The 24,370-nt window shown below is 39.3% G+C and overlaps 1 protein-coding gene across 3 annotated transcripts in view; it reads left to right on the top strand.

The window, feature by feature from the left end:
• The window catches only part of NFATC3 (nuclear factor of activated T cells 3), a 75,293-nt gene extending 51,319 nt beyond the window's left edge, over nt 1–23,974 (top strand). For 2 of the 3 annotated variants that reach the window (XM_034072754.1, XM_005152235.3), the window contains 2 exons: nt 9,815–9,916; nt 20,516–23,974. In XM_034072754.1, coding sequence (XP_033928645.1) covers nt 9,815–9,916; nt 20,516–20,640 — 227 coding nt within the window. In that variant the 3' untranslated portion in view covers nt 20,641–23,974. The remainder of the gene's footprint in view (nt 1–9,814; nt 9,917–20,515) is intronic. The other variant, XM_034072753.1, reaches the window with a different exon arrangement.
• Nucleotides 23,975–24,370: the final 396 nt, after the last annotated feature.

The raw sequence follows: 24,370 nt of genomic DNA, 5'->3' as shown, positions 1-24,370 counted from the left end.
TTAGAGCATGTCCACGCTTAGAGATGTATAATCGATACACCTGAGCCAGATGGCCACAGTTTCAATGGTTTCTTTTTGTAAATAACTCTTGCTATAGAAATTTATAGTTTAATCAGCAGTTATGAGACTTTCGTCAACTTTCTGTATGGAAAACTGAACAAAGTTTTAAACACTAAACTAGCAAATGACAGCAGCAATATGTTTGCAAGTGTAGAGATTACATTCAGCTGGGTTTCACATTACACCCATTTGATAACTGCTCAGGGGGTTGGGTTTGGTGCTGTTTCTTCATTTCCAATCTACAAATACCAATCAGATGTCTAGCTAGCCTGAAACCTGCCATTCAAAAAATTTTACATGGCAGAGTGACAATAAACAAGCTGCCTAGTTCTCTCAACATAAGTAACTCCTTCTTCTGCTTAATCAGCTTTAAGTAAAAACCACGTTTGGGCAGGAGCGTTTTTTAATTTCTCTAATGATTACTGCACTTCAAAAAATAACTTCAAAATTATTTTTATGTGTGTAATCAGATTTTAGTTTCTGTACAGATTGAGGTAGACACAAACAACAAATAAGTTACTCTGCATTAATTGTTTAACACTTAAGGAAAAAAATACAAATGTAATTGCATGCATAAATGAATGTTAATACAGTATGTTCTTCCAGCTAATATATCAAACCTGAAGCTGTATTTAGTTGGAAAGTAGGTTTTTAAGAATTAGCAATTAGGGTAATAAACCTCTTAAAATACTAAGGCAAGGCCAACTGTGAAATGTGTAAATCGTGTCTGGATTACTGATCTTAAATATTTAAGTCAGTAGTCTTAAAAAAAAAGTAAACAAAAAAACTCAGCCCCCCCCCCTTGCCAGCATAAATAGTCTTCTTTCTTTTAAGTAACATACTGTTTCCAAATCAGCATACTAGATACTGTATTTTTAAGAAAATAAAATATTTTAAGAAACTTTAACCAAATTTAAGTGTAATATGGACATTCTACCTCATGCTAAAATTAGACTTGAAATTAAAGCTGTATGGCTTGATGGAGTATGATTTAAAATTCTTTTTAGAAAACAATCAACCAACACATTCTGGATAGTAGTTACCTAAATCGCTTTAAGCAAAACTCCTAAAAGTGAATCTTGCTGCCTCCTCAGGGTTTTGGTTTTTTTTTCAAAACACACCAAAAACCCCATGTCCACTACTTAATACAGAACTACAGAGCTGCTTCATACATCAGTGTTCAAGGCAACAGCATCTGGATTAGTCTTGATCCAGCATCTCCTGACATGTGGATTCACCACTTACAGCTCTCTGCAGAGCCAGGCATGCTTGCCAATCAACAGCATGGGCTAACTTTTTGTATTCTTTGCCCTTCATCAATCAGAGCAAGCTGAGCTCTGGTGAGATTAGGAGTGAAAAAGATTTACATCACTTAAAGGCAGATCCTCTGCGTGGGTAGCTGCTGAAAGTACACTTTTAACCTTCTTTTCCTTTGCGGAAGTTTATGTGGCTCTTTCTTCTCTTGTTTTTCACCAGAATCTTGTGGATATCTTAAGGCTTTTCTCATCTCCACCTGGAATTTCATTTGGCTTTGCCTCTTCCCATGTATGCTTCCTGTAGGAAGCACTTTCTAATTCACTTGAGGAAACAAGGGATCAAAATGCATGAGGACACCTGAATATGAAATTTCAGTGATACTTTGGAAAACGTTTGAAATGTAACACAATTTCTAAGTAATTTCTACTGTATGTTTACTTAAAAGGTATTCTGTAACACAGTACTTTTTTCTGCTTAGGTCTTTCAGTAGTCAGTCCGCACAAGCTGATAAACTTTTGGACTGGAACTACATAAAAGCAGGTTCTTGCTCTTTATTTGTTGCCTCCGCTTTTCCTCCTCCCCCTGCCCCCCCCCCCCCCCCCCCCCCCCCCATGCTGGACTTATTTTTTTCCCTTTCCCATCTTTCAGGAAGTCTGCCCTCTGCCCAGCTGCCTGAGCTAACAGCTCCCTTTATGGACCGGGCATATTTAGGGCTGCAAACAGGTGTAAATAAGGCAGCTGGAATGACTAGAGACAGGCAGTTGGTGATCTCTGTTCTTTCCCAGATCCATCAGCCATCCTGTGCTCTTTCTGTTGTATGTTCCCCTAATATACACCTGGCTAGGGGCAATCCCAGGCACAGCTACAGGTTGGGCAGAGGCGAAATTCAGAGCAGCCTGAGGAAAAAGACTTGGAGGTGTTGGTTGATGAAAAGCTTAACAAGAGCTGGCAGTGTGAGCTCGCAGCCCAGAGAGGCAACCGTATCCTGGGCTGCATCAAAAGGCGCGTGACCAGCAGGTTGAAAGAGATGATCCTGCCACTCTGCTCTGCTCTCATGAGACCTCACGTGGAGTATTTGTGTGCAGTTCTGGTGTCCTCAACATAAAAAGGACATGGAACTGTTGGAACAAGTCCAGAGGAGGGCCACAAGAATGATCATGGGACTGGAGCACCTCCTGTATGAAGACAGGCTGAGAAAGTTGGGGCTGTTCAGCCTGGAGAAGAGAAGGCTGCATGGAGACCTCATAGCAGCCTTCCAGTATCTGAAGGGGGCTAGAGATGCTGGGGATGGACTCTTCATTAGGGACTGTAGTGACAGGACAGGGGGTAACAGGTTAAAGCTTAAACAAGGGAAGTTTAGATTGGATATAAGGAGGAAGTTTTTTTACTGTGCAGATGGTGAGGCACTGGAACAGGATGCCCAAAGGCATGGTAAATGCTTGATTCCTGGCAGTGTTCAAGGCCAGGTTGGACAGAGACTTGGGTGACATGGTCTACTGTGAAACATCCCTGCCCATGACAGATGGGGTGAAACTAGATGATCTTAAGGTCCTTTCCAACCCAAACCATTCTGTGACAGATCCCATTTCTTCCCCACTTGAAAAAAAAAAAAGGCTACTCAAAGTTAGTCTAGTTATATGATTTCTCCACACTGCTTTTCAGTAGTGCTCCTTGTGTGGTGGTTTATCTATCCTGCTGTCAAGTTTTAGATTTAAATCTATTCTAGTAACCGTTGATCTAAAATTTAATCTCTTGTGGTTTGCAGTTTAGGAATGAGTTTACCTTGGATTTCATGGCTTTCTATGGTGATGAGATTTCTAACATTTACTACTGTTATTTAACCATTTTTAAGGTATTACATTAGGCTGTGTTCAGCCAATTGGGAGGACCTTCTAATCCTCTTCCATTTTATTATTCATTGCATCTCCATTACATAAAGCTGAAGATTAGAAGTACATGGATGTACTATAAATCATCACTAGAAAATCCTCTAACAGTTTTGTGTACATAAAGCAGTAAGTCTGCTTTGTCAGACATACTCCATGTAGAATTCTAAGCCATTTGCATTGATTCATTTTAGTAGTTCTGTGATAACTCTCCACTTGATGAATTTTCTTGCTGGGAAGCTCAGAGTTTATTCTGCTCTTAGCTAGAAAATTTGTGTGTCTTCTCTGGTAGCTTTTTACTGTAGCTTCAGCTTGTGCAGATTTACAGTAGTAACTAATAAGAAAGCAGTAGAGAAGGACTGTATATTGTATTTCTCTCTATATTTTAAACTTATGCATTAACAGGTAATATTTAATTAAGGCAGCATCCTGCCAAACAGAGCATTGAAGGTCTACAGAAACAAAAAAAAAATACCAAATGCAAAAGTCTAGCTTAGTATGGAGGAAAGCAGCTCAAAAACCTGTCTTCTTGCCAGTACAGCTCCAGCTTAAGATGTTTGCCTGCAGCACCAGTTTTTGGTTTTTACTGTTTCTTAAGCATGGAACAAAATGTTGCATCTTGCAGCATGCCTGGAAGGATTTGTGTGACAAGAACTCCAGCCTAAATTGTACACAGAACTCTCAGAATATTTCTATTTAGAATAGGCATTCCCAAAATTACACTAGTATATGTTCTTTACTAAGGTTGTAAGCATGAGGTCACCTCACTCAACCTCAACACAAGGCAGAATCTGAAACATAGTGGAAGAGAATGGGAATCTACTTTTAGAAATGGGTGAGTATTATGAATGAACCAGAGAAAAATACGGACTTATCAGTAGACTAAAAGGAAAAGTTTGAAACAGTAACAAAAGGTGAAGAGGGTGTTATCCTCTCACAGTGGTTAAAGGATCCTACAATCATATCTTCTAGTAGATTTATTCACTGTGTTCATAAAATGTGTGCCAGCAAGGGACCTGGTGAGAAGACCAGTTAGAGACTGCTGATAGGTAAAGAACTTCAGATAACTCGTCAGTCATCAATGACCATCTAATGTATGAAACTTCCTATTGCTCTGAGAGCCATAGAACACCTCATAACTGATTCAAAGTAAGCTCAGCTGGTTGCACCACTGCAAAAAGATTCCCATGGAAGACTTACAAGAGTAGACGCTTACTCTGTGAACACAGGTGGCATGTCTACATGTTGTTGCAGACACTCGCAGTTGTAGCAGAACTGGAAGGCATTAGGCATTTGTTGGTGACACCAGCTAAAGTATGCTTGGGTGCTTGCACACTGCTTTCCACTGCGCAGTACGTGTCCTCCAGCTCCAAGGTTCACGCTTTATAATTACTATGTAGTCTATCTTCTTGCATGAAAGAAAGAGTAAATATATGACTGAAATGAGGTGGTTCACTATGATACATAAATTGGGTGTGGCAATATAATGATGACATGAAGAGGAGTATTTGTTACTGAGCCAAACACCTGCACAGCTTGTGCTGTGACTCTGCAGGCACATTCAGCCTGTATGTGTAGCTGTATGTATAATATGTACAGGAAAATATCAGCAAGTATCTCCTACGTTGGAGATATTCAAGGCCTGCCTGGACAAGTTCCTGTGTGAGGTACTCTAGGTTACCCTGCTCTTGCAGAGGGGTTGGACTAGATGATCTTTTGAGGTCCCTTCCAACCCTTGGGATTCTGTGATTCTGTGAAAACTACACTTCTCCTAACATTTCATACTTATTTTCATTTTCAAACTTATTTTATCAGTCAATTAAAAAAAAAAAGGTACTTTTAGGTCAAGCTGGAATTGAATCTGAAAATTCTCAAAGAAACCCTGTCCTGTGGCTTGGGATGGTAACTGGCAAGGTAGCCCACCACATCGTCAATACCTTGCCATTGCAAACACAGCCTGCCATATGACTGGTTTTGATCACAGACCAAAAGAATGAGCTGGCAGCTCCACAGCAGAGAACACTGAGGGTTAATTATACCCTGGCAGCGCCTGTTGGGTTTTTTGTTTTAGGGAAAGTTGACACTGTACTAGTTGCTGGTCATGTGGAGTCAAAACCAGGCTAAATATGCTGCACTAACGCCTGTGACGTAGCTGCAGGGATTCTTCACACAAATCCGGCTGATAAAGTTGCATCTGGAGTTGACAAACCAAAGGCCTGTCCCCAAGGAAGTGTGCACTGCAGTCTAGCCATGATGTTCTTTGAGGATAACTGATCCTCATTACCTGCAAATAAAGCAATTCATTCACCTGTTCTCTAAACCACACAAACTCCAAGCTGGATGCAGCAATACTACGAAACCTAGACAGTTGGTATGATCAACTGCCATACAGTCACATCCAACTTATTTTTGCAAAGCATATTTAAAAACCCTAGTGCCACTGCAAACAGTTGTGCATTCTAGAATATTTTGGAGTCTACTCTTCTAAAACCAGTACATCTTTTAGGCCAAGTCCCATTGCCCACATATCCTGCTTCAGTTCAGTAGTAGTAAAGGATAGAAAAGCTAAGCTTTTATCCAAATAGTGCTAAAAAGAAGTTAATTGTTTCCTGTAGGAGCCGATCCTGAAAACCAAAGGTGTGACTGCAGTAGCCTTTTGGTCTGACTGTGTCCATAGTAGAACTCTTAATTTTAACTAGACTTACTGCTTTGACCCAAAGCTAATGCAGATAATGGAGTGATAAAAGTTTTTTCTTAACCTTTCTTTCTTTAAGGGAGAATCCAAGACAAAGAGGTGATTCATAAAAGCATGTATTTTTGACCAATTAAATAGATCTACAGGACGTCAATTTTCAATTTCCAATTCAATGTAGTAGCTTTAATTTTAATGTTATATTCTTTGGGTACAGAACACATTATGGTATTGCTTAAGGAAGTGAAAAAGATCTCTCAAATGTTCCTGAAATGATGAGGTAGAAAGGTATTTTTAATTTGTATTTATCTGGTGTCTCAAGTTCTAGTAACTTCAGTGCATGTTGAACAAAATCTTTATGCTATGTTGCATGCTTTTAGAAGGCTGTTGCTTTATTTACCGTGTTTCACAAACAACAAATATTGGGTGCCTGAGGCCAGTGCATGCTTCACTGCAGAAGGTGCTGGCTGGAGACGTGTTACGCATGATACATTTTGTCAGGGATTTGTAAGAGCAAAACCTCAGTGCTGTCAGCAGCCTCGTTAGGATCTACAAGAAACTCAGAGTCCTTCTATATACAAAATCAATCAGAAGAAATGTTTCAAAGCATATTTCTCTGCTAAAGTAATAGATAATCCTTATCATCTAAGCTATACAGACTTTATGGTGAAGAGGCTGTTGCTTACAAGTGCTAATTAGCTCCACTGCCCTGTCTAGAGGCTTTTTGTCAGTGTTGGTTGTCTGCTCCTTTGAAAGCCTGAGATTTAAGGAGGATTGCTGGTAAAAGTTGATTTGTTTCATCCCAAGATAGTTTTCTGCTCATCTCCCTGGATTCATTAGATCTTCATTTAAATACCACTTTCTTGCTGGTTGTATCATAGTTGGTGGAAAAAACATTATTTTCTTAATCTCCTATTATTTGACAAGAATTTGTCCTTTACCTACTGCTTTGTTTCCAAATGGCTGGACAATTTGGTGGCCTTCGATGACGGGGCTACAAGAACTGATGGACAGGGCTAGAGCAGTGGATACCATGTACCTGGACTTATGCAAAGTGTTCAACACTGTCCCACATGACATCCTTGTCTCTAAATTGGAGAGACATCAATTTGATAGGTGGGCCACTCGGTGGATAAAGAACTGGCTGGATGGCCGCACTCAAAGAGTTGTGGTCAACGGCTCGGTGTCCAGCTGGAGACCAGTAACGAGTGGTGTCCCTCAGGGATCGGTGTTGGGACTGGTCTTGTTCATCATCTTTGTCGGTGTCATGGACAGGGGGATTGAGTGTGCCCTCAGCAAGTTTGCCAATGAAACCAAGCTGTGTGGTTCGGTTGTTACGCTAGAGGGAAGGAATGCCATTCAGAGGGACTTTGACACGCTTGTGAGGTGGGCTGATGCCAACCTTATTAAGTTTTTAACCATGCCAAGTGCAAGGTCCTACACCTGGGTCGGAGCAATCCCAGGCACAGCTACAGCTTGGGCAGAGAAGAGATTCAGAGCAGCCCTGTGGAGAAGGACTTGGGGGTGTTGGTCGATGAGAAAATGAGCATGACCTGGCTGCAGTGTGCACTTGTAGCCCAGAAAGCCAACTGTATTCAAAAGGAGCATGACCAGCAGGTCAAAGGAAGTGATCCTGCCCCTCTACTCTGCTCTTGCGAGACCTCGCCTGGAGTTTTGTGTGCAGTTCTGGTGTCCTCAACATAAAAACAGACATGGTACTGTTAGAACAAGTCCAGAAGAGGGCCACAAGGAGGATCAGGGGACTGCAGCACCTCCCACATGAAGACAGGCTGAGAAAGTTGGGGCTGTTCAGCCTGGAGAAGAGAAGGCTGCATGGAGATCTCATAGCAGCCTTCCAGTATCTGAAGGGATGCTATAGGGGTGCTGATGAGGGACTATTCATTAGGGACTGTGGTGACAGGACAAGGGGTAATGGGTTAAAACTTAAACAGGGGAAGTTTAGATTGGATATAAAGAAGAAATTCTTTACTGTTAGGGTGGTGAGGTGCTGGAATGGGTTGCCCAGGGAGGCTGTGAATGCTCCATCCCTGGCAGTGTTCAAGGCCAGGTTGGATGGAGTCTTGCATGATATGGTTTAGTGTGAGGTCTCCCTGCCCATGTGCTGTGGTTTAAAACAAGTCAGCCACGAAGTCTCTCTCTCACTCTACCCCCCTCCCTTCCCTTCTTGCCCTCTGTCTGCTCCCAGAGAGACAGAGAGGAGAATCGAAAAGAATGCAGCTCCCACGGGTTGAGATAAGAACAGTTTAGTAACTAAGGTATAACACAAATCACTACTGGTACTATCAATAATAATAATGTTAAAGGAAATAACAAGGGAAGAGAATACAACACCTCACCACCCGCCGATCGATAACTTGTCCACCCCGTCCCACCAAGCACCAACCAATACCTAGTCCAACCAGCAGCGAACCAGCCCTTCCGGGTAGCTCTCAGTTACATCCTGGGCATAATGTGCTGTGGTATGGAATATCTCTTTGGCTAGTTTGGGTTAGGTGTTCTGTCTCTGCTTCCTCCTGGCTTCTCCTCCTCCCTGGCAGACCATGAGGCTCAGAAAGTCCTTGGTCAGAGTAAAACATTTGAGCAGCAACTAAAAACATCAGTGTTATCAGTGCTGTTCCCAGGCCAAAAGTGAAAGCCACAGCACTGCGCCAGCTACTAAGCAGGAGAAAAAATGACTGCTACTGCTGAACTCAGGATACCATGGTAGGGGGTTTGAAACTAGATGATCTTAAAGTCCTTTCCAACCCTAACTATTCTATGATTCTGTGACATTTGCATTGAAACCCAGATAATGCTTTCCACTTCCTGTTTAAATACATGTAACTTTAAACAATTAAGCATAAGTCATCCAAAGAAGTAATTTGAACTACTTGGATTTCATAAGGAAATAAGAATAAGAATAAACTCTTTCATTCTGTCAGGAGTCACCTGTAAGCAGGGCTTAGAAATCATGCCAGCAAAGCAAATGTATGGCTCTGTCCAGAGAGCACAAATTAGCCAGCTTTCGGAGTAATTTTGTTAATTGTATTAAAACCTGTTGTACTAAACGTGCAGCTCTCTCTTCAGCAAGGAAAAAATTCAAACCCAAACCCAGCCCAGGATACTGTTGCATGCTCTGCGTAGTCACTGATCACAACTGAACAAACACAAGCCTCTTGGTTAAAGTAATAAATACAGTAGTCTACATTCATTTTTCCTCCAGGAAAAACAGTGGAAGGCAGTACAGTTCTCCACTTCCTCCCTGGTTTCTCACATTGCCTTGGTCTGCCAGAGCTACCTCTACCAAGATGATGCTTAGGTTTCCAACACTTCAGCCTGTGCGGCCTGACTGCAGATCAGTACCTGGGGCAAAATGTGCAGACAGCCTGACAAGTAGGGGGGAAGCTAACATTTTGTAGCAACCAGGTTTCCTCTGGTGAAAGGATAGGAAACATAAAAGTGTTATTTGCTAGTACTCTTTTGCCTGCCTTGTTCAGTGGAGGTGCTGTCAAAGGACATCAGCACTTTTAATTTGACCACAGTAAGTAAAACAGCTTGAGAAAATTGCAGAAGGAATGTTCTAAACTAACACACATACTAAAATGAAATTTATGTAGCATAAAATTCATCATGATACAGCTAGGCAGACATCCAGAAAATATTAACCATTACATTTATGGCTCTGGCTGCTAACTGAAAAGTAACTATATATATGAGATAAGTTATATTGTTTTTAATAGGCACTCTGATAATTTGTAAATAGTTACTTATGTCAACATATGTAGTAGTTGTGAATGAAAGTGGATATTTAAAGTTAGTCCTATTAAAAGAAAATTGAAAGTCACTTCCTGGTTGAGTGAACTGTAACATCTTGGTTTAGTCCAGTCAGTAGTTATGTCTGTCTTCTTCTCTGACACAGACAGTTTTATCTCTGACCTGGAATACCAGCCATCAGGTTCAACAGAGAAATGGACTCAACATTCAGCACTCATGTCCAACTCGTATGTGGAAAATCTAGAGGGTGAGTCTACTTACTGAAATGCTTCAATGCTTTAAATTGGAGCACGAAAGAAAGGGGAAAGTGTTTTATTGGTCTTAAAATCTACAAGTGACCATTGCTATGTAATACTTAAGTATTGCCATAATCACACACCTGTGTATTCTGAAATAGTTGGAAATTCAGAAGCTATGAACCAGGTGTACGCTTACTCGGTAAAAATCCCCACTAAAAGTATACATAGCTGCAGCAAAACTTCCTGAGTGCTGTAGGATCTAGTACAACTGCAGAAGAGGATATGAAAATCTTAAGCCAGATATGTGCAAGGCTGTAGAGTGGTCAGATCAGTTAACTGTGAGAAATTCAGAATGCTTCCCCTTTTTCAAGAAGAGGAAGCAGTGTCAATTTAAGTAGATGGAATACAGTGTTGTGCACTGCCAATCCAAACACCTGGGATACAGACTCATAAATAGATTCCTAGTTGAATGTGTGCTTAAATGGGAAGGATTGTCTGGGTTTATTTTAAGATGCTTTCAGCTTCACATTTCACATATAAACGAGATAATTATGCAATGTGACTCTTAAATAATGATATTAGAAATTGATGCATGGTATATTGGTCGTGTTTGTGTTTATACTCATTCTTCTTAAGTGTTTTTCACTTCATTACAAACATGCCTAAAATGCCAAAGAACTATACTGACCCTTTTTCTCCCCACCATACGTAAGAAAATGTAACACAATTTACTTTCCCCATAGATTTTTAAACAGGAATACCTGCAAGTGTACAGTCTTTGGGATTGTTACCAGGAAGGTAACCAAGCTCTGTGTGTAGTCTTTATAAAACTCTCATGCAGGGGGTGTGTAGACTGATCTTTGGAAAGGAGTGAAAGGAGTTTGCCCATGAAACTGAAATCACCATGTTGGTCTTTTAACACCTTTCAAAAAAGTGACATTGTTCTGCTTTCCCTACATACCAAAATGTTACTGGTAAGGCAAGTAGCTACTATTCAGAATGGCAAAACTAGCTGACATTTCTACATGTTGAAACAGCAAATCAATTAGTAAGATAGCAGTGTTCTAGGCTATGTCCTGTGCAACTCAGGATCTGGTAGATAGAGTATAATTGTTGAAGACCAGTTGTTCTTGAAAAATGAAAATTTAATAATAAAATAACCCACAAATACCAGCATCCTCAGCTAAAGAGTGACACACAGGTTGGCAACCGCCAAATTCAGAGTTAGAAAATTTACACCCACAGGTCCCTTTTCAAAAGAGCACACAAAAGATCAGACCCAAAGGGAAATGTGCTTGCACATAACTGCTAGTATCTGAGAAACACAGTTGAGACACATGGCACTATTAAAATATTTTAGATATTTATGTAAGAAAAATAAGATAGTGTGGTACTAACGCAAGAGATGTGTTCACTTGGGAATGTTAGTAGAATGGTTCTGTACCTTGAAGAATGCTTAGCAACAAACAGACAAGCTGACTGTATCAACTAGTACAGAATGCTTACAGATTCAGCTTACAGGTTTAAACTAGGATGAGCATAGCTTCTATATTATACTGCTGAGCTGGAGAGCAACTGTAACTATCATGTGTGAGAAGAGATCAGCCAATCTGGAGACAGGAAATACACTAATGGAATATTTGAGTCATCCATTATAGAACTGGTAAGTGTGATGACTTCTTCATGGAGCACTAAGTCATGAGAAGAACCCACAAGGGGAAACATCTCTTTATTTAATCCAAAGGAGCATACAGGAACTGCTTAAAAAATAAAAAATTTAAAAAATAAAAATCTTCCTTTGTTTGGTAGCAGTTTCAGCTTCCCCTTCAGAAAGGGAACTGTAGGAAAACAATAAAATTTACCTAAGAAAAAACAGGTGGTCAAAAAGGTAAAGTAGTTGTGAGCAGTATGAGAACTATTTATGAGGTTTCAGATTAAGTGTACAACTACTCTGCACAGGGAGAGACTACAAACTACTTCCAAATTTAGAGAACAGAAGAGAATATGAAGATAACTAGGTTAAACATGAAAATTACTAGGTGAACCTGTCCGATAGATGACAAATCAGTAATTCACTTAAAATTAGATAGATCAACTTAGAAAGGTTTTTGTATTGATGTTCAGAGTTGAGGAACTAGAGATGCTCATGCCAAAGTCCTTTGAAAAAGGGACGTGTTGCAGGATCTGTCAAGTTGAAGTCATAGAATCCCAGGTTGGAAGGGACTTAAGGGATCATCTGGTCCAGCCTTACTAGGCAAAGCATGGCCTAGACACTTAGACTGTATGTCCCAGCAGCCTGTCCAGCCAAACATTCAATGTCCAATGTTGAGGAATCCACCATTTCCTCGGGGAGATTATTCCAGTGACTGGTTGTTCTCAGTGTGAAAAATTTTACTCTTGTATCTAATTGGAATGTCCTCAGGAGTAACTTGTGCCCATTACCCAACTCTTTTCCATATGACTCCTTGTGAAAAAGGAATCTTCATCTGCTTTGTAGCCACCCTTTAAGTGTCAGTAAAAAAGTTTCAGAACAAACACATCAACAGACAGTGACAGTTCCTCTCAGCTAGCTGATGTGCCAGACAGCAGCTGAGTAAGCAACAGTCAAACCTATTAACTGTAATGTATAACCTCTTGCTTAAAGCCAAGGGACTGGAAGTTGTTAAATGTGACACTACTGCTGCTCAGATGTTGAAAGAAGTGAAAAAAAAAACTATCTGGAAACCTCTATAGGAAGACCTGATGATTAAAGAAAATTGGTTAGTTAAAGGAGTGGAAATTAGGGTGAGAGAAGGAAAAACCCCTGCAGTGATGAGTTCCGTGAACTGTTCTCATTTAAAGCTGTCTTGAATTTAAAACACACAATTCTATGAAAGCTTGCTGAGTAGTGTTGAAAGCAGTTTCAGAAGGGTAAATAAATACTAGGAATATTTAGGAAGCAGAGAATGAACAAATGCTACTATATAGCTGTGTTATATGCCTGCATCTTGCCCCTGATGTGCAAAAGCATTAGATGCACACATGTTGTGCTGTGGAGTGCTTTAGTTAAGGACACCTAGCACAGGCAAAGGTTTGGTACAGAAGTTATGTTGAACACACTAGGACCCTGCACCCAGAAAAATGAATGAGAATATGCCAAGTATAATAAAGCTAATGGGTAGCATGGGAAAAGGTAATGTAAAGTTCTTCTTGGGAAAGAAAATAATAGAAGTGTCTACCACATAATCATGCAGCAAGCTCAACACATACAAAGCATCACTACAGCAATCCCTAGTTAAACTTTGGAATTTACTGTCTCAGAACGTTGCAGGTGACATAATTTTGCACAGACCTGAAAGACCCCAGGAAGAAAAATCCGACTGGATCCATTCTGTGCCAAAGATACTGTTGTCTAGCTCAGGAATTCCCTAGAACAAGCACATTTTGGAGGCTAGTGGAACAACCTGGAGAAGTTCCAGACACATCATGATGTGTTTTCATTAGGTGTCTACTCTTGCCAGTTACATACCTAATGATTTGTAGTCTGAACTGGTTTTATTGTAGTTCTCCATGGTGGTTTTCAGGCAGTAATTTTGACCAACAAAAAACTAAAATGCGTCATAACTGCCTATGTCCAGTAGAAAGTATAAATACTGATTATGGATTACCAGATCCTGCAAGGGAAAAGAGGTTACTTCTGCCATTCCCAGAAGGGCCTGCAGGTTCAGGAGTTGCTTATATTTTCCTTTGTGGAAGTACAAAAAAGTATAAAATACTTTTCTCTTAGCATCCTTAGAGATAGCGGGAGTTAAGTACTGAGCAATTTAGAAGTATGCTCGTATTTAAAAATACTGGATTTAAAAAGATAAAGCCTTTATTTTTTATGTTAGAACTTCAAACACTTATCTTAGAGATCACGCTGCATCTTGTTGTTTTTTTATCCTACTGTAAAATATTCAGTGAGACAGAACAGGTGTACAAGTTGACTAACAGATTGTGGATTGGTCTCACACTGAGGGAATAAATTCAGGTGGCACTGTAGAATTGACCAGTGGGAAAAAAGCATAGATTTTACAAACATATCAAAGCACCAGTACCTCTTTTAAGAACTTGCTACTCTAGATTTGTTGGGTTTTTTTAAATGTATCTGAAACACTCAGCAACTTCTTATATAAAGAACCAGCTTTCATGATACTGTGATGCTTCATAACACAAGAGCTTTGTTTTGTCCGAATCAGCTAACATGAATAACTTTTGTAGGTGTCACTGGTCAGTATTGCCCACAGGATGCATCTCAGAACAGCTGATAAGATCACTACTCTTAGCTCTGTGTGTTGCTCATTGCACAAATGTCTGAACTGTTCTACCTAATTTTAGTTTATCTTAAAACTCTAGATTGCAAATTGCAAGTTTTAAGCGATCTTCATGACCAGTCTGGCTGTTCATGGAGCAAATAGGTGGAACAGTAACTGTCAGCTGCCCCAAGAGAGCTTTCAGTGACCAAGAAGCAAAGCCCCTGGCTTTGAGGACAAGGAGAGAGGGGGAGGCCTCCAAAGAGCTGTGACCCAGCTTTCTATCAAGCTCTGCCAGCTGGGTGTCTGCAGTCAGTGAGGACGTAAAAAGCAAACAGAACACTATGTGAAATCAAAACAGTGGGAACAATCCAGTCAAGCAGAATTGGTGGTTGCTCCTATTTTACAAGCTTGACACCAGGTCCAAAAGTTGGAGCTGATTATCTTTACTCTGTTCTTCTGCTGGTACTGATGTTAATGTGCTGCTTCATTTTTCTGAGAGGTTATAGGGGCTTCAGCCTCTGGCTGACCTCCAGGGCTTTTCAGTACAGCACAGAAGAGTAAGAACAAATCAAAAGAGAAGCACCACAGAAAATCTGTTTGCAATATAAAACTGCAGTGTCAGTAGTATTGACAGGTCAAATCTAATCTGGCTGTAGCAGAAGATTTTCTCTCACCATGTTCATTTCTGTTCTGCACAATCTATTTTTAACTATTGGTATAAATTTGCCAGCCAGCTTACACAATGTGTAAACACTGGGAAGAAAATGGTAAACCTATTGCAAATAAAGTAACATCTGACAATCTCAAATTTGGCATAACTGCCAGAGAAGTCAGTTAAAGAGACAGAAGAAAGTTGTTAAAATAATTTCCATTTCACAGTCCCATGAGTAAAATAGTAAAACACCCCTGTATTGCTGTTTGCTGTTTGATCCATGCCATTTCTGACAAACAGGTTCTCGAAGTGCAGTTACCAGTTTTGTGGAGGGATCTGCCACAACTCTATGCAATATTGTTTGTGCCACCCCTCTGTTTCTTGCTGTGATCCAGTCATTATTTCAAGATTAGCAACCTGGCCTCTGTTACTATGTAAAACATTTGATAACATTTTTTATGTTGTCCACTCACTTTACACTTACCATCCAAAACAATTGTAGGTGTATAAAATTTAGTGTGTAACATATTTCTGGATCCTCATCTCTTGACAGCAGAGCTCCAGGGTGCATGTAGTTAGCACTCAGACCCCCTAGCACTAAGCATACCCAACAGGCACTAATTTAATCTGGGGCAGGAAAAAGGCAGTAGACTGAAGGAGTCAGAGTCCTTCCCACATAACTAACTGTTAACCTCCATCTTAAGTCCCATGAGATCAGCTCGCTTTGAAGAGGCAACAGAAGAATAAATTACACAATAAACACAAATTAACCTGGGAGGCAGACCATACAGAACTTTAACAACATGCTTGAGGTATGTGTTCCTGAATCCCAAACAAGCTCTGCAGCCTTCCCCTAGAAACTTGTGCTGAAGAGGGAAAGGAAATGCTATAAAAAAATAGGGGCAGGTATTGAAAGCACCATGCATCTTAGTTTCCCAGTATCTAGTTGCTAACCGAATGGCTTTTAAGGTTAAACAAAAAGACATATGAAATCTTTCTAACTATTTCTAGGACAGCATAGCCCAGGCACCCCACAGCTGAAAATAGAAAAGGTGAGATAAATGTTCTTCTGGAAGTATAGATTAGAAATTTTCTTTTGCTTCTAACACATTATTGGTATAGCCTGAGCTCTGTCCTTGCTCAGGACTGCTGCAGTTGACTTCCTCTCCCAGTTTGTCACCTAAAACCTTGAATTTTATTAGACAACATTATAAAAACTTGTGTTTATGCTCATAAGTTTTCAGCATTAATCTCAGACCGCTAAATCTTCTGTGACTGATCCTTTGTGGAAGAAAGTAATGTATCCTACATTCAATTGCTAACCTTTGGATTTTTATCTAAGTCTTTAAACAAATATGATTTTTCTCCATCACAAATGAATACAAAAAGGAAAACATGATAGGTATGGCTTCATCTTCAGTCTTGTACATTGCTATGCAGGATTTAAACGCTTCTTACTGACTACATGATTTACATTTTAAACTTCTTTTATTTACGCTACTCCACAGTCAGAAAGACAAATTAATTATGCCAATGCTGGTAAACATGGGATGTCCTTCATATAAAGCTAAATGTTTCCCAATTAGATACATAGAGGCATGTCAAGATTTGCTGCCTTAAAGCCAAGTTGTACAGCCCTTCAGAGAGCTGTTCCAAAGGACTTCCAGGCTGCTTAATTTTGGTAAATATGGCTTCTTTAGAATTGTCTTCTCAGGCTGCAAAAACCAGCTTTCCCTGGAAAAGCTGCTCTCCTGGTTTAAACACCTGTTCTCCATCTGCTAGCCTGCATGCTAGCTTAGGACTCCATAGGTTCTCTCTCATCTCTTCCATACCTCCCAGACATGTTGGGCACAGCCTGTTGGGCAGCCGGCCCTTGCCCCCAGCCTGTCACTGCAGTGCCCAGCACTGCCCTGCCCAGGAGCCAGGCTGCTGCTTCTCAAAGGTTGGAGTGCTTTAATCTCAGCTGCTGCCTTCTGAAGGCAGGGCTTTCTTGAAGCCCTTTTATCATTATCTGTACATAATCTAAATCAATGTATAGCCTTCCCAAGTCTGCAGGCTTCCCTCATCCGTTTGTTACTTACAGACTTCCAGACAGCTGAAATGGGCACACTTGAAAGGTATACCATAAGGAGGTGTGTTAGGCAGGCAGCTATGGTCTGTGAAAAGTGGAAAAACAACTCTGCCAGACACAGCAGAAAAAGGACTGTGGCCTTTTATTTAGGCCTGTATGGTGATCTGACAAACACCCAGTGAGATACCCATTCAAATTATAAAATCAACAATTTCTCACTGGAATACTGGTTGGGTTTACAAATGAGCAATCCTTACAAAATCACTGTGGGAAGTAAATCACTAGAATTTCTGTTGGGAAGAAGGCCAGGTATTGCATTTCCTTTACAGGTGGTAATGTTTCTAATATAAATCCAAATAAACCTGATAAATCTGTATTGGCCACATGCTAAAAATGTTGCCTGAAAAAGGTTCTTCCAGCTCCAAAAGGAAAAATGGGACAGAGCCATTGCACTAAGCTTCTTGCAAACAAACCGGCAATTATTTTAAAAACAAAACAACACGACACAGACTAACTTCTGACTTTAATGTCATACTCTCCATAATGGATTACGCAGAGCTTTGGCAAATAAAACAGCACATGAGCAGCTATTGTATTCCCAGTGTAACCTGATGTAAGGAGGGTTTACCACCACGTGGCTATGTGCTGATCAGTTAAACATTCTTGCCTATGGAAACTACAAAGCATTACAACAGTGTAGACCAGTTTGCCCTGACATTGCCAGTACAGATACATGCTCACCTATCAAAACCTAAAGGGAGTAACCATACAATTACAAAATATAGAAAGTGGTTTTATTTAATGTTGTTTTTTATTGTACCACTCATCAAAGTTTTAGTAGTACTGAACAGCTGCAATATTTAACTTGCACAAAGCAACGGTTTGGTCACACAGAGTAGATAATAGCTGTGAGAAGTCCTGTGGTTAGAGCAAAATAAGAGTGCCCAATAGGAACCAATGGAACATAGTTCTTGTAAGTGAATATCTAAATTCTGTTTAAAAAAATAAAAAGTCCTGGTTTTTAACAGCTGTTTGTGTATGCTTTGTGTTAGCATAATAAAAATACTTGAAAGAGTATCATATCTGCAGTCACACAATTTTCAGTATCATAGTAACAATTAAGTTCATTGAATGAAAGACTTTTTGAAGCCCAATAGACTTTAAGTCTTGTGGTGCTCAAGGGATTTGGTTACTGCATAGCTCATCTGAACCCTCTGAGCCTTTGGGCTGCAATAATGTGCATTTTTAACAAGCTGTCCTTCCACTCATGCAAGATAACACCATTGCCATTGATTGACCTTTAGATAACAAGTACCTCTTCCATGGTTACATGCAGTTGTATGACATAAGGTGGTTTTAAAGCTTTAAAAGAATATAGAGAAACCTTGGTACCAGAGTTGGATTTTATGTACATTATACATACTTCAGAGCATTCACAGTATTTACTACATTTTCTTTCAAACCCACTTATGCTAGTGCTGCAACAATGGGTGAAGCGCAGACTGTTGAATACTCTATAAACATTAAGAGCAATTGACACTACTACCTTTAGATTAACTTTAATTAGATTTAGATTTTAATTAGATTTTAGATTTCTTGTTTAATTAATTTAGATTAATTTCTGTTAATTTTGCTTCTACGAAGCCGAAATGGTTAGTAGGAAACTAAATCCTGCTATGGGAAATGAAGGAAGCATTAAGAAGGGTGGTGAAGTATATCAGTATTGTTCTGTAAAGCTACCCAATGGAGAACAAAAGAGTGAAAGCCTAGGTTCAAATTCTGCTAAGATTTTAAACAGAAGCAGCTTACTAGCACAACAGAAGTTCTTATTTTACAAGGAATAGTCTTTACTCAACAAAAGGATCCATTAAGTGCCTGTTTATAGAAGGTCCAAACTGTATTAGGGTGTTTCTTTTATTACTGTAATTCATAGTCCTGCTGTATAAAAGATACTGTACACCTACTGCCACACAGTCGTGGAAAGCAACAGGATTGACTGCCTCTTCTATTAAATAATTTCTATTTTGGTTATCATCTAATATTTATCTGAAATTTGTCATTACTATTTAATGTGATTTTTTTTCATCTTCACTTAAAATATTAGTCTCTTTTCTTAAACTTACCATTGCCCATTTCGTAAAATGGATATTTATATCCCTGTATTTAGAATCATAGAACAGTTAGGGCTGGAAAGGACCTTAAGATCATCTAGTTCCAACCCCCCTGCCATGGGATGGAACACCTCACACTAAACCATGTCACCCATGTAAACCATTTCTGCATATCCATTAAAGTAATTGGTTTTGTCATCTTCTAAAGTCAATTGGATGCCAATCAATTACCCAGGCTTTAGCATACCACTTCAAAATTTCCTTTTGTTAATAACTTAAGAGCTGCTTTGTCATATTCACCAGCTGTCCCTCACTTGTAAATAGTAACATTTGACTGATGTCTGCTGAATTTGACGCACATACATAGACACATAACCTGATGTGACCTGCTATTAGTCAATCTTAATTCTTCACTAAAGAAAAGTTGACTGATAACGAAGATTTTATTACTGCAGTTTCAGAAATTGAAGTATCCAGAGATCTTGCTAATTAAGTAGGTATTTAGTATTAAAAGAATATTCTATCAAACCAAATCCAAGTTCTGAGGAGGTTCTGTAAGTAGCTTGAAAGAGCCAAGAATTACTGGAGTTATTTGTAGTGTCTGTAACACCCTTGAACAGGAGGAGTTGTCTGGAGACACCTGTGCTGTGCCTTTCAGTTACCTCATTGTCATGAATATGTATGTGCTTATGTATGTTTTTCAAGTGTTTTAGGGATTTTCCAACATGGATTATGGTATGTGCAAAGTGTGATACTAAGAGAAAACTGGATTTTCTCCCCCTCTCTTGCTCAACTGTTACTGAAATTAAGTTCCTCATTAATCCTGCCCCTCTGCTCTTGTGAGACCTCACTTGGAGTATTGTGTGCAGTTCTGGTGTCCTCAACACAAAAAGGACATGGAACTGTTAGAACAAGTCCAGAGGGGGCCACGAGGATGATCAGGGGCTGGAGCACCTCCCATATGAAGACAGGCTGAGAAAGTTGGGGCTGTTCAGCCTGGAGAAGAGAAGGCTGCGTGGAGACCTCATAGCTGCCTTCCAGTATCTGAAGGGGGCCTACAGGGTTGCTGGTGAGGAACTATTCATTAGGGACTGTAGTGATAGGACAAGGGGTAATGGGTTGAAACTTAAACAGGGGAGATTTAGATTGGATATAAGGAAGAAATTCTTTACTGTGAGGGTGGTGAGGTGCTGGAATGGGTTGCCCAGGGAGGTAGCGAATGCTCCATCCCTGGCAGTGTTCAAGGCCAGGTTGGATGAAGCCTTGGGTGATATGGTTTAGTGTGAGATGTCCCTGCCTATGGCAGGGGGGTTGGAACTAGATGATCTTAAGGTCCTTTCCAGCCCTAACTATTCTATGATTGTATGATTAATCCTCTGTTACTTAACTGCATCAAGGCTTAGCTCTAAAATATTTCTTTTTAAAAGAGACACACTGATGAATACTGCCTTTTGGAAAACAGAAAAACAGTTGATTTTTTTTTCCTTTTTTTTTTCTAGTGAATGAGATTATAGGAAGAGATATGTCACAGATCTCAGTGTCACATGGAACAGCAGTGGCCAGCCAGTCTGCACGTACATGTCCTGGATCTCTGGAGGCAAGAATAACTGATGGAATCCAGTAATGGATAAGCTTGCAACTAAACGTCCATGAAAACATTACAGTTTCTCTGGATATTTCTTCGTCCTTTTCCTTTTTAGACTTACTGTGCTTCCAACTCTGTGGCCTTTATGAACTGGAACAGTGGATCCTTGCAAAACCCTTTTAGTGGGTTACATTTTTGATGTAGAGACAGAGCATTTTAATTACAGTTCCTCAAATGCTGTATAAGAGACTTCTTAAAATGGACACACAGAATCTACACCAGATATTTTAACTCTTTTAAAGTTATAAACGCGCTTTGCTTTTTGCATTTAAATAGAATACTTTTATATTGTAAGTGCTTCAGATGTGTGGGGATGTTAGTTTGCTCTTATATTATTCACAGTACTGAATGGGGACAAAGATTTAATACACATCTTCAGTGTGCTGCTTTCCCTTAGAGGTAGTATAGTTTGTAACTGATGATTTGTAACACCTTTCTGTCATTTTTGAAAGCCTTTAAAGCTTCTATTGTTTAATTTTTTTTTACTACAATCTTCCAGTGGCAAATCATACCTGTCATCTAAAGCCAATGCCACAGAAGCCATTGTGTATGCAAATACTGTAGTGTTTTCTTTCTTAGATTCATAGGAAGCAAAGCCAAATGTAGATCTGCACTGTTTATAAACTGAAAATGTTACTTGATAGGCTGCAAAAAGACCATTCCATCATGGAAGTGTTGGGATAGAAACGACATTCCAAAATTGAACTTTTATAACTTTGTGGATAATCTTCCTGTTCTTTATTAGCACAGGCTCCTTCTTGAAATAGCTTTTTCTTAGTTACATTTGTAATCAAGTTTAAGCAGTAGGATTTTAGATTAAAGAACAGCAACATCAAAGCCATGATACAGGAGAAATTTCAATATTTGCTGAGGATCTAGGTGTTCCTGTTACCCCTGCAAAATGCAGTTTTGAAATCACCAATTCAGTGGCATTCAAGTTTTCCATGCAATAAATGGTTTGATCTCATCTCCATCTTTTATATGCTGTATGCCTGACTCTGCCACTTGGAAGTGCCGAGGAGATGACAGAGTTACAGTTCCTTAAATTTAAGCTGTTTATAAACATCAGTTTGCTAAAAAGTAATTTACTGTGAATTAGGGATTACGGAGTGTAATTTCACTCTTGTTTAATTGTGAATGTGAAAAGCAGAAGCTACCAAAGAAATACACAAAATTCATAGCAGCAGTAAACTTTGTCATGTGCTCAAAGGGTGCATTTCCCTTACATGCATAATCTGATGCACCTGAAACAATCTTTTTACATAGTTATTAAAAATCTCAGGCCTCTATGATTAGAAACCTAGGAGAGGATCTGAAACTGCCCATGCAGCCCACAGATGTTTCTGTCCTTCAGAAGCCACTGTCATTTACTAAGCTTCCTGACATGGAACACACAGGGTACAGCAATCATGGCAAAGTAAGATTAGAAATGCACTGAACATCCAAATACCAAGGGTGTTAGTTCTAGTTCCCCATTTGGGTGAGCCATGATGCTCTAATGAAAATTAAGACAAAACACACTCAAAACCTTCCAAACATAGAAAGTGTATTTGCATTGAAACTAGTTCAGACAATTGTGGACCTTTTAGTGGTTTAACACATGGAGCAGATGACTCTTTCTGTTGAAAATTTCACAGAGATTCTTAAAATGTCAGTAAAATGGTCTTAAAGTGAATACTAGAACTGCATTCTAATACCTGTGAGAGCAAACATGGATTCAACTGCTGTTGCGTTTTGGCAGATGGTCACATGGAAACTTTCATTGAGCCTTTTGCAGGCACAACATTACACCTACATTTAAGTTAGCACCCAAGCAATACCATTAAAGTAGCTGTAACTGCATCTTTCTAATAAACAGAATCATGAACTTTTTAGAAGACCATGTATTAAGTGGGTGAAATTATAACTCTTTATTATATACTTTCTTTTAAGAGTGCAGCCTAAGGCTACTATCTTAATGTTTCACAGCAATTGCAGACAACTTAATGCAAGGCCACTATGTGCGTGCTGGGAATCTTGAACATCTGTTTCGTGAATATATTGATCAATGGTGCAAATCTTTAAATTTGCAAGAAAAAATGGGCAGGGTTGTAATCTGAAAAGTGTGATATTTTAGTTGTCCCTCAGCGGTGGTGCTTTACTCTGTCCTCTACTCATTTATGTTTAAGATCCTAGAGAAGGATTCACATGCTTAGAAATACATCTACTTATGTTTTTAACACCTTCAAAACAAACCACACAACACTGTAATCAATGTAATTGTTTTTGGACTGTGTGCTGGTGGCAAGGCATGTTCCAATTTACATTCGTGTGTTGGGTCTTTTGCATTAACCGTTGTTTGTAGGAGAATTCTAACTGAACAACTTTTCATACTGTATGGGATTTATGCTCCTTAATCCTGCTGGTACAGACTTATTGCAAGTTCTCCAAGTAGCTGGAATTCACGCTGTACCTAAAATATGGGAGCCCAAACAATCCGGAGTTACTATGCACTAAATTTTCTGACGCCTTTAAATACCTTGATGCCTGTAGACATAGAGATGCTTTCCTATTTAAAAATGAAATAAAAAAAATATAGCTTTGGATACTAAAGCAGTTTTGTATTTGCCTTGTAAAAGCTTCAGTATAAGGGTCTTAATTTTATTTTAGCTTGTGTGATAACATAGGTAAAGACTGTTAATCTTGTATAATTTTAGTGATATAAAAAGCACACAATCTCTATTGGACTATGCAAATTGAATTAAACCACAGAACCCGACAACTGCTGATATTTTGTTGGCATCCACTTCCTTACCCTTAAGTCCTTTCTTCTCCCTGAATACTTTTTCAAAAGTTTTTAATAATTTAGATTATCTTGAAGGAAAGCCTTAATGATGAAGTAGCTTTTCTATAAGGAGGGTAAAAGGTTAATGTTAAAAACAAAAAGGGGGTAATATATTCATCCAGGCGGGTGAAGGGGTGATTTCTGAAATCACCACGAATCTGAATTTCTGTAGTAAAACTTACTTACATGTTATCAGGGGAACTGCCATCCTTTTTAAACCAAAGAATGAAAATAACATCGCAGTTTTGTTCTTATACAAACAAAGCTTTGAAACTCTATTTTTGATATTCATAATGGATGTCGTTCCTTGAGGTTCAGAAATCATTCAAATTAAAGTTTTATATTTAAAAATGTGGGACAATAAAGATTAAGTAAGTTCTAGATGTTTACAGAGCCTTGTATTGTAATTTCATGTACATTTTGTATTTTAAACATTTTTGTAAGTTATGATTGCAGTGCTACTTGCAGAAATAAAGGGAAAAACTCGCATTTAGGCTCTTAAGTCATAGTGTTCGAATAAATAAAAAGAATGCAAATACATTGTCATTTATTTAAAATGCAGACCCAATCATAGGGTGGAAGAAATTCTGCATTTGCTGTGCGCAGTTGTGCCATAGGACATGTAATATTTGCCCTAGAGAAGTGGTGATTCCAAAGCAATGAGAAGAGTTTGAGGCTCAACTGAGAGCCAGCAGCAGTGAGCACATACACATGTAATGAACAACCACCAGTGCTGACAGTGTGCCAGTTTGCACAATAACTAGTGATCTCCTGTTCACATTTTTCATTGTTTCAATCAGATGATCAGAAGGTTATTCTGTGAAATTACTCCAGAAATCACTATTCAGAGAGCACATCATAAACAGTAATTGCCATTCCTGAAAG

Source organism: Melopsittacus undulatus, chromosome Z, assembly GCF_012275295.1.
Source record: "Melopsittacus undulatus isolate bMelUnd1 chromosome Z, bMelUnd1.mat.Z, whole genome shotgun sequence".
Lineage (NCBI taxonomy): Eukaryota > Metazoa > Chordata > Aves > Psittaciformes > Psittaculidae > Melopsittacus > Melopsittacus undulatus.
The sequence above is the reverse complement of the archived record's forward strand: the minus strand, read 5'-3'. Positions and strand labels throughout refer to the sequence as shown.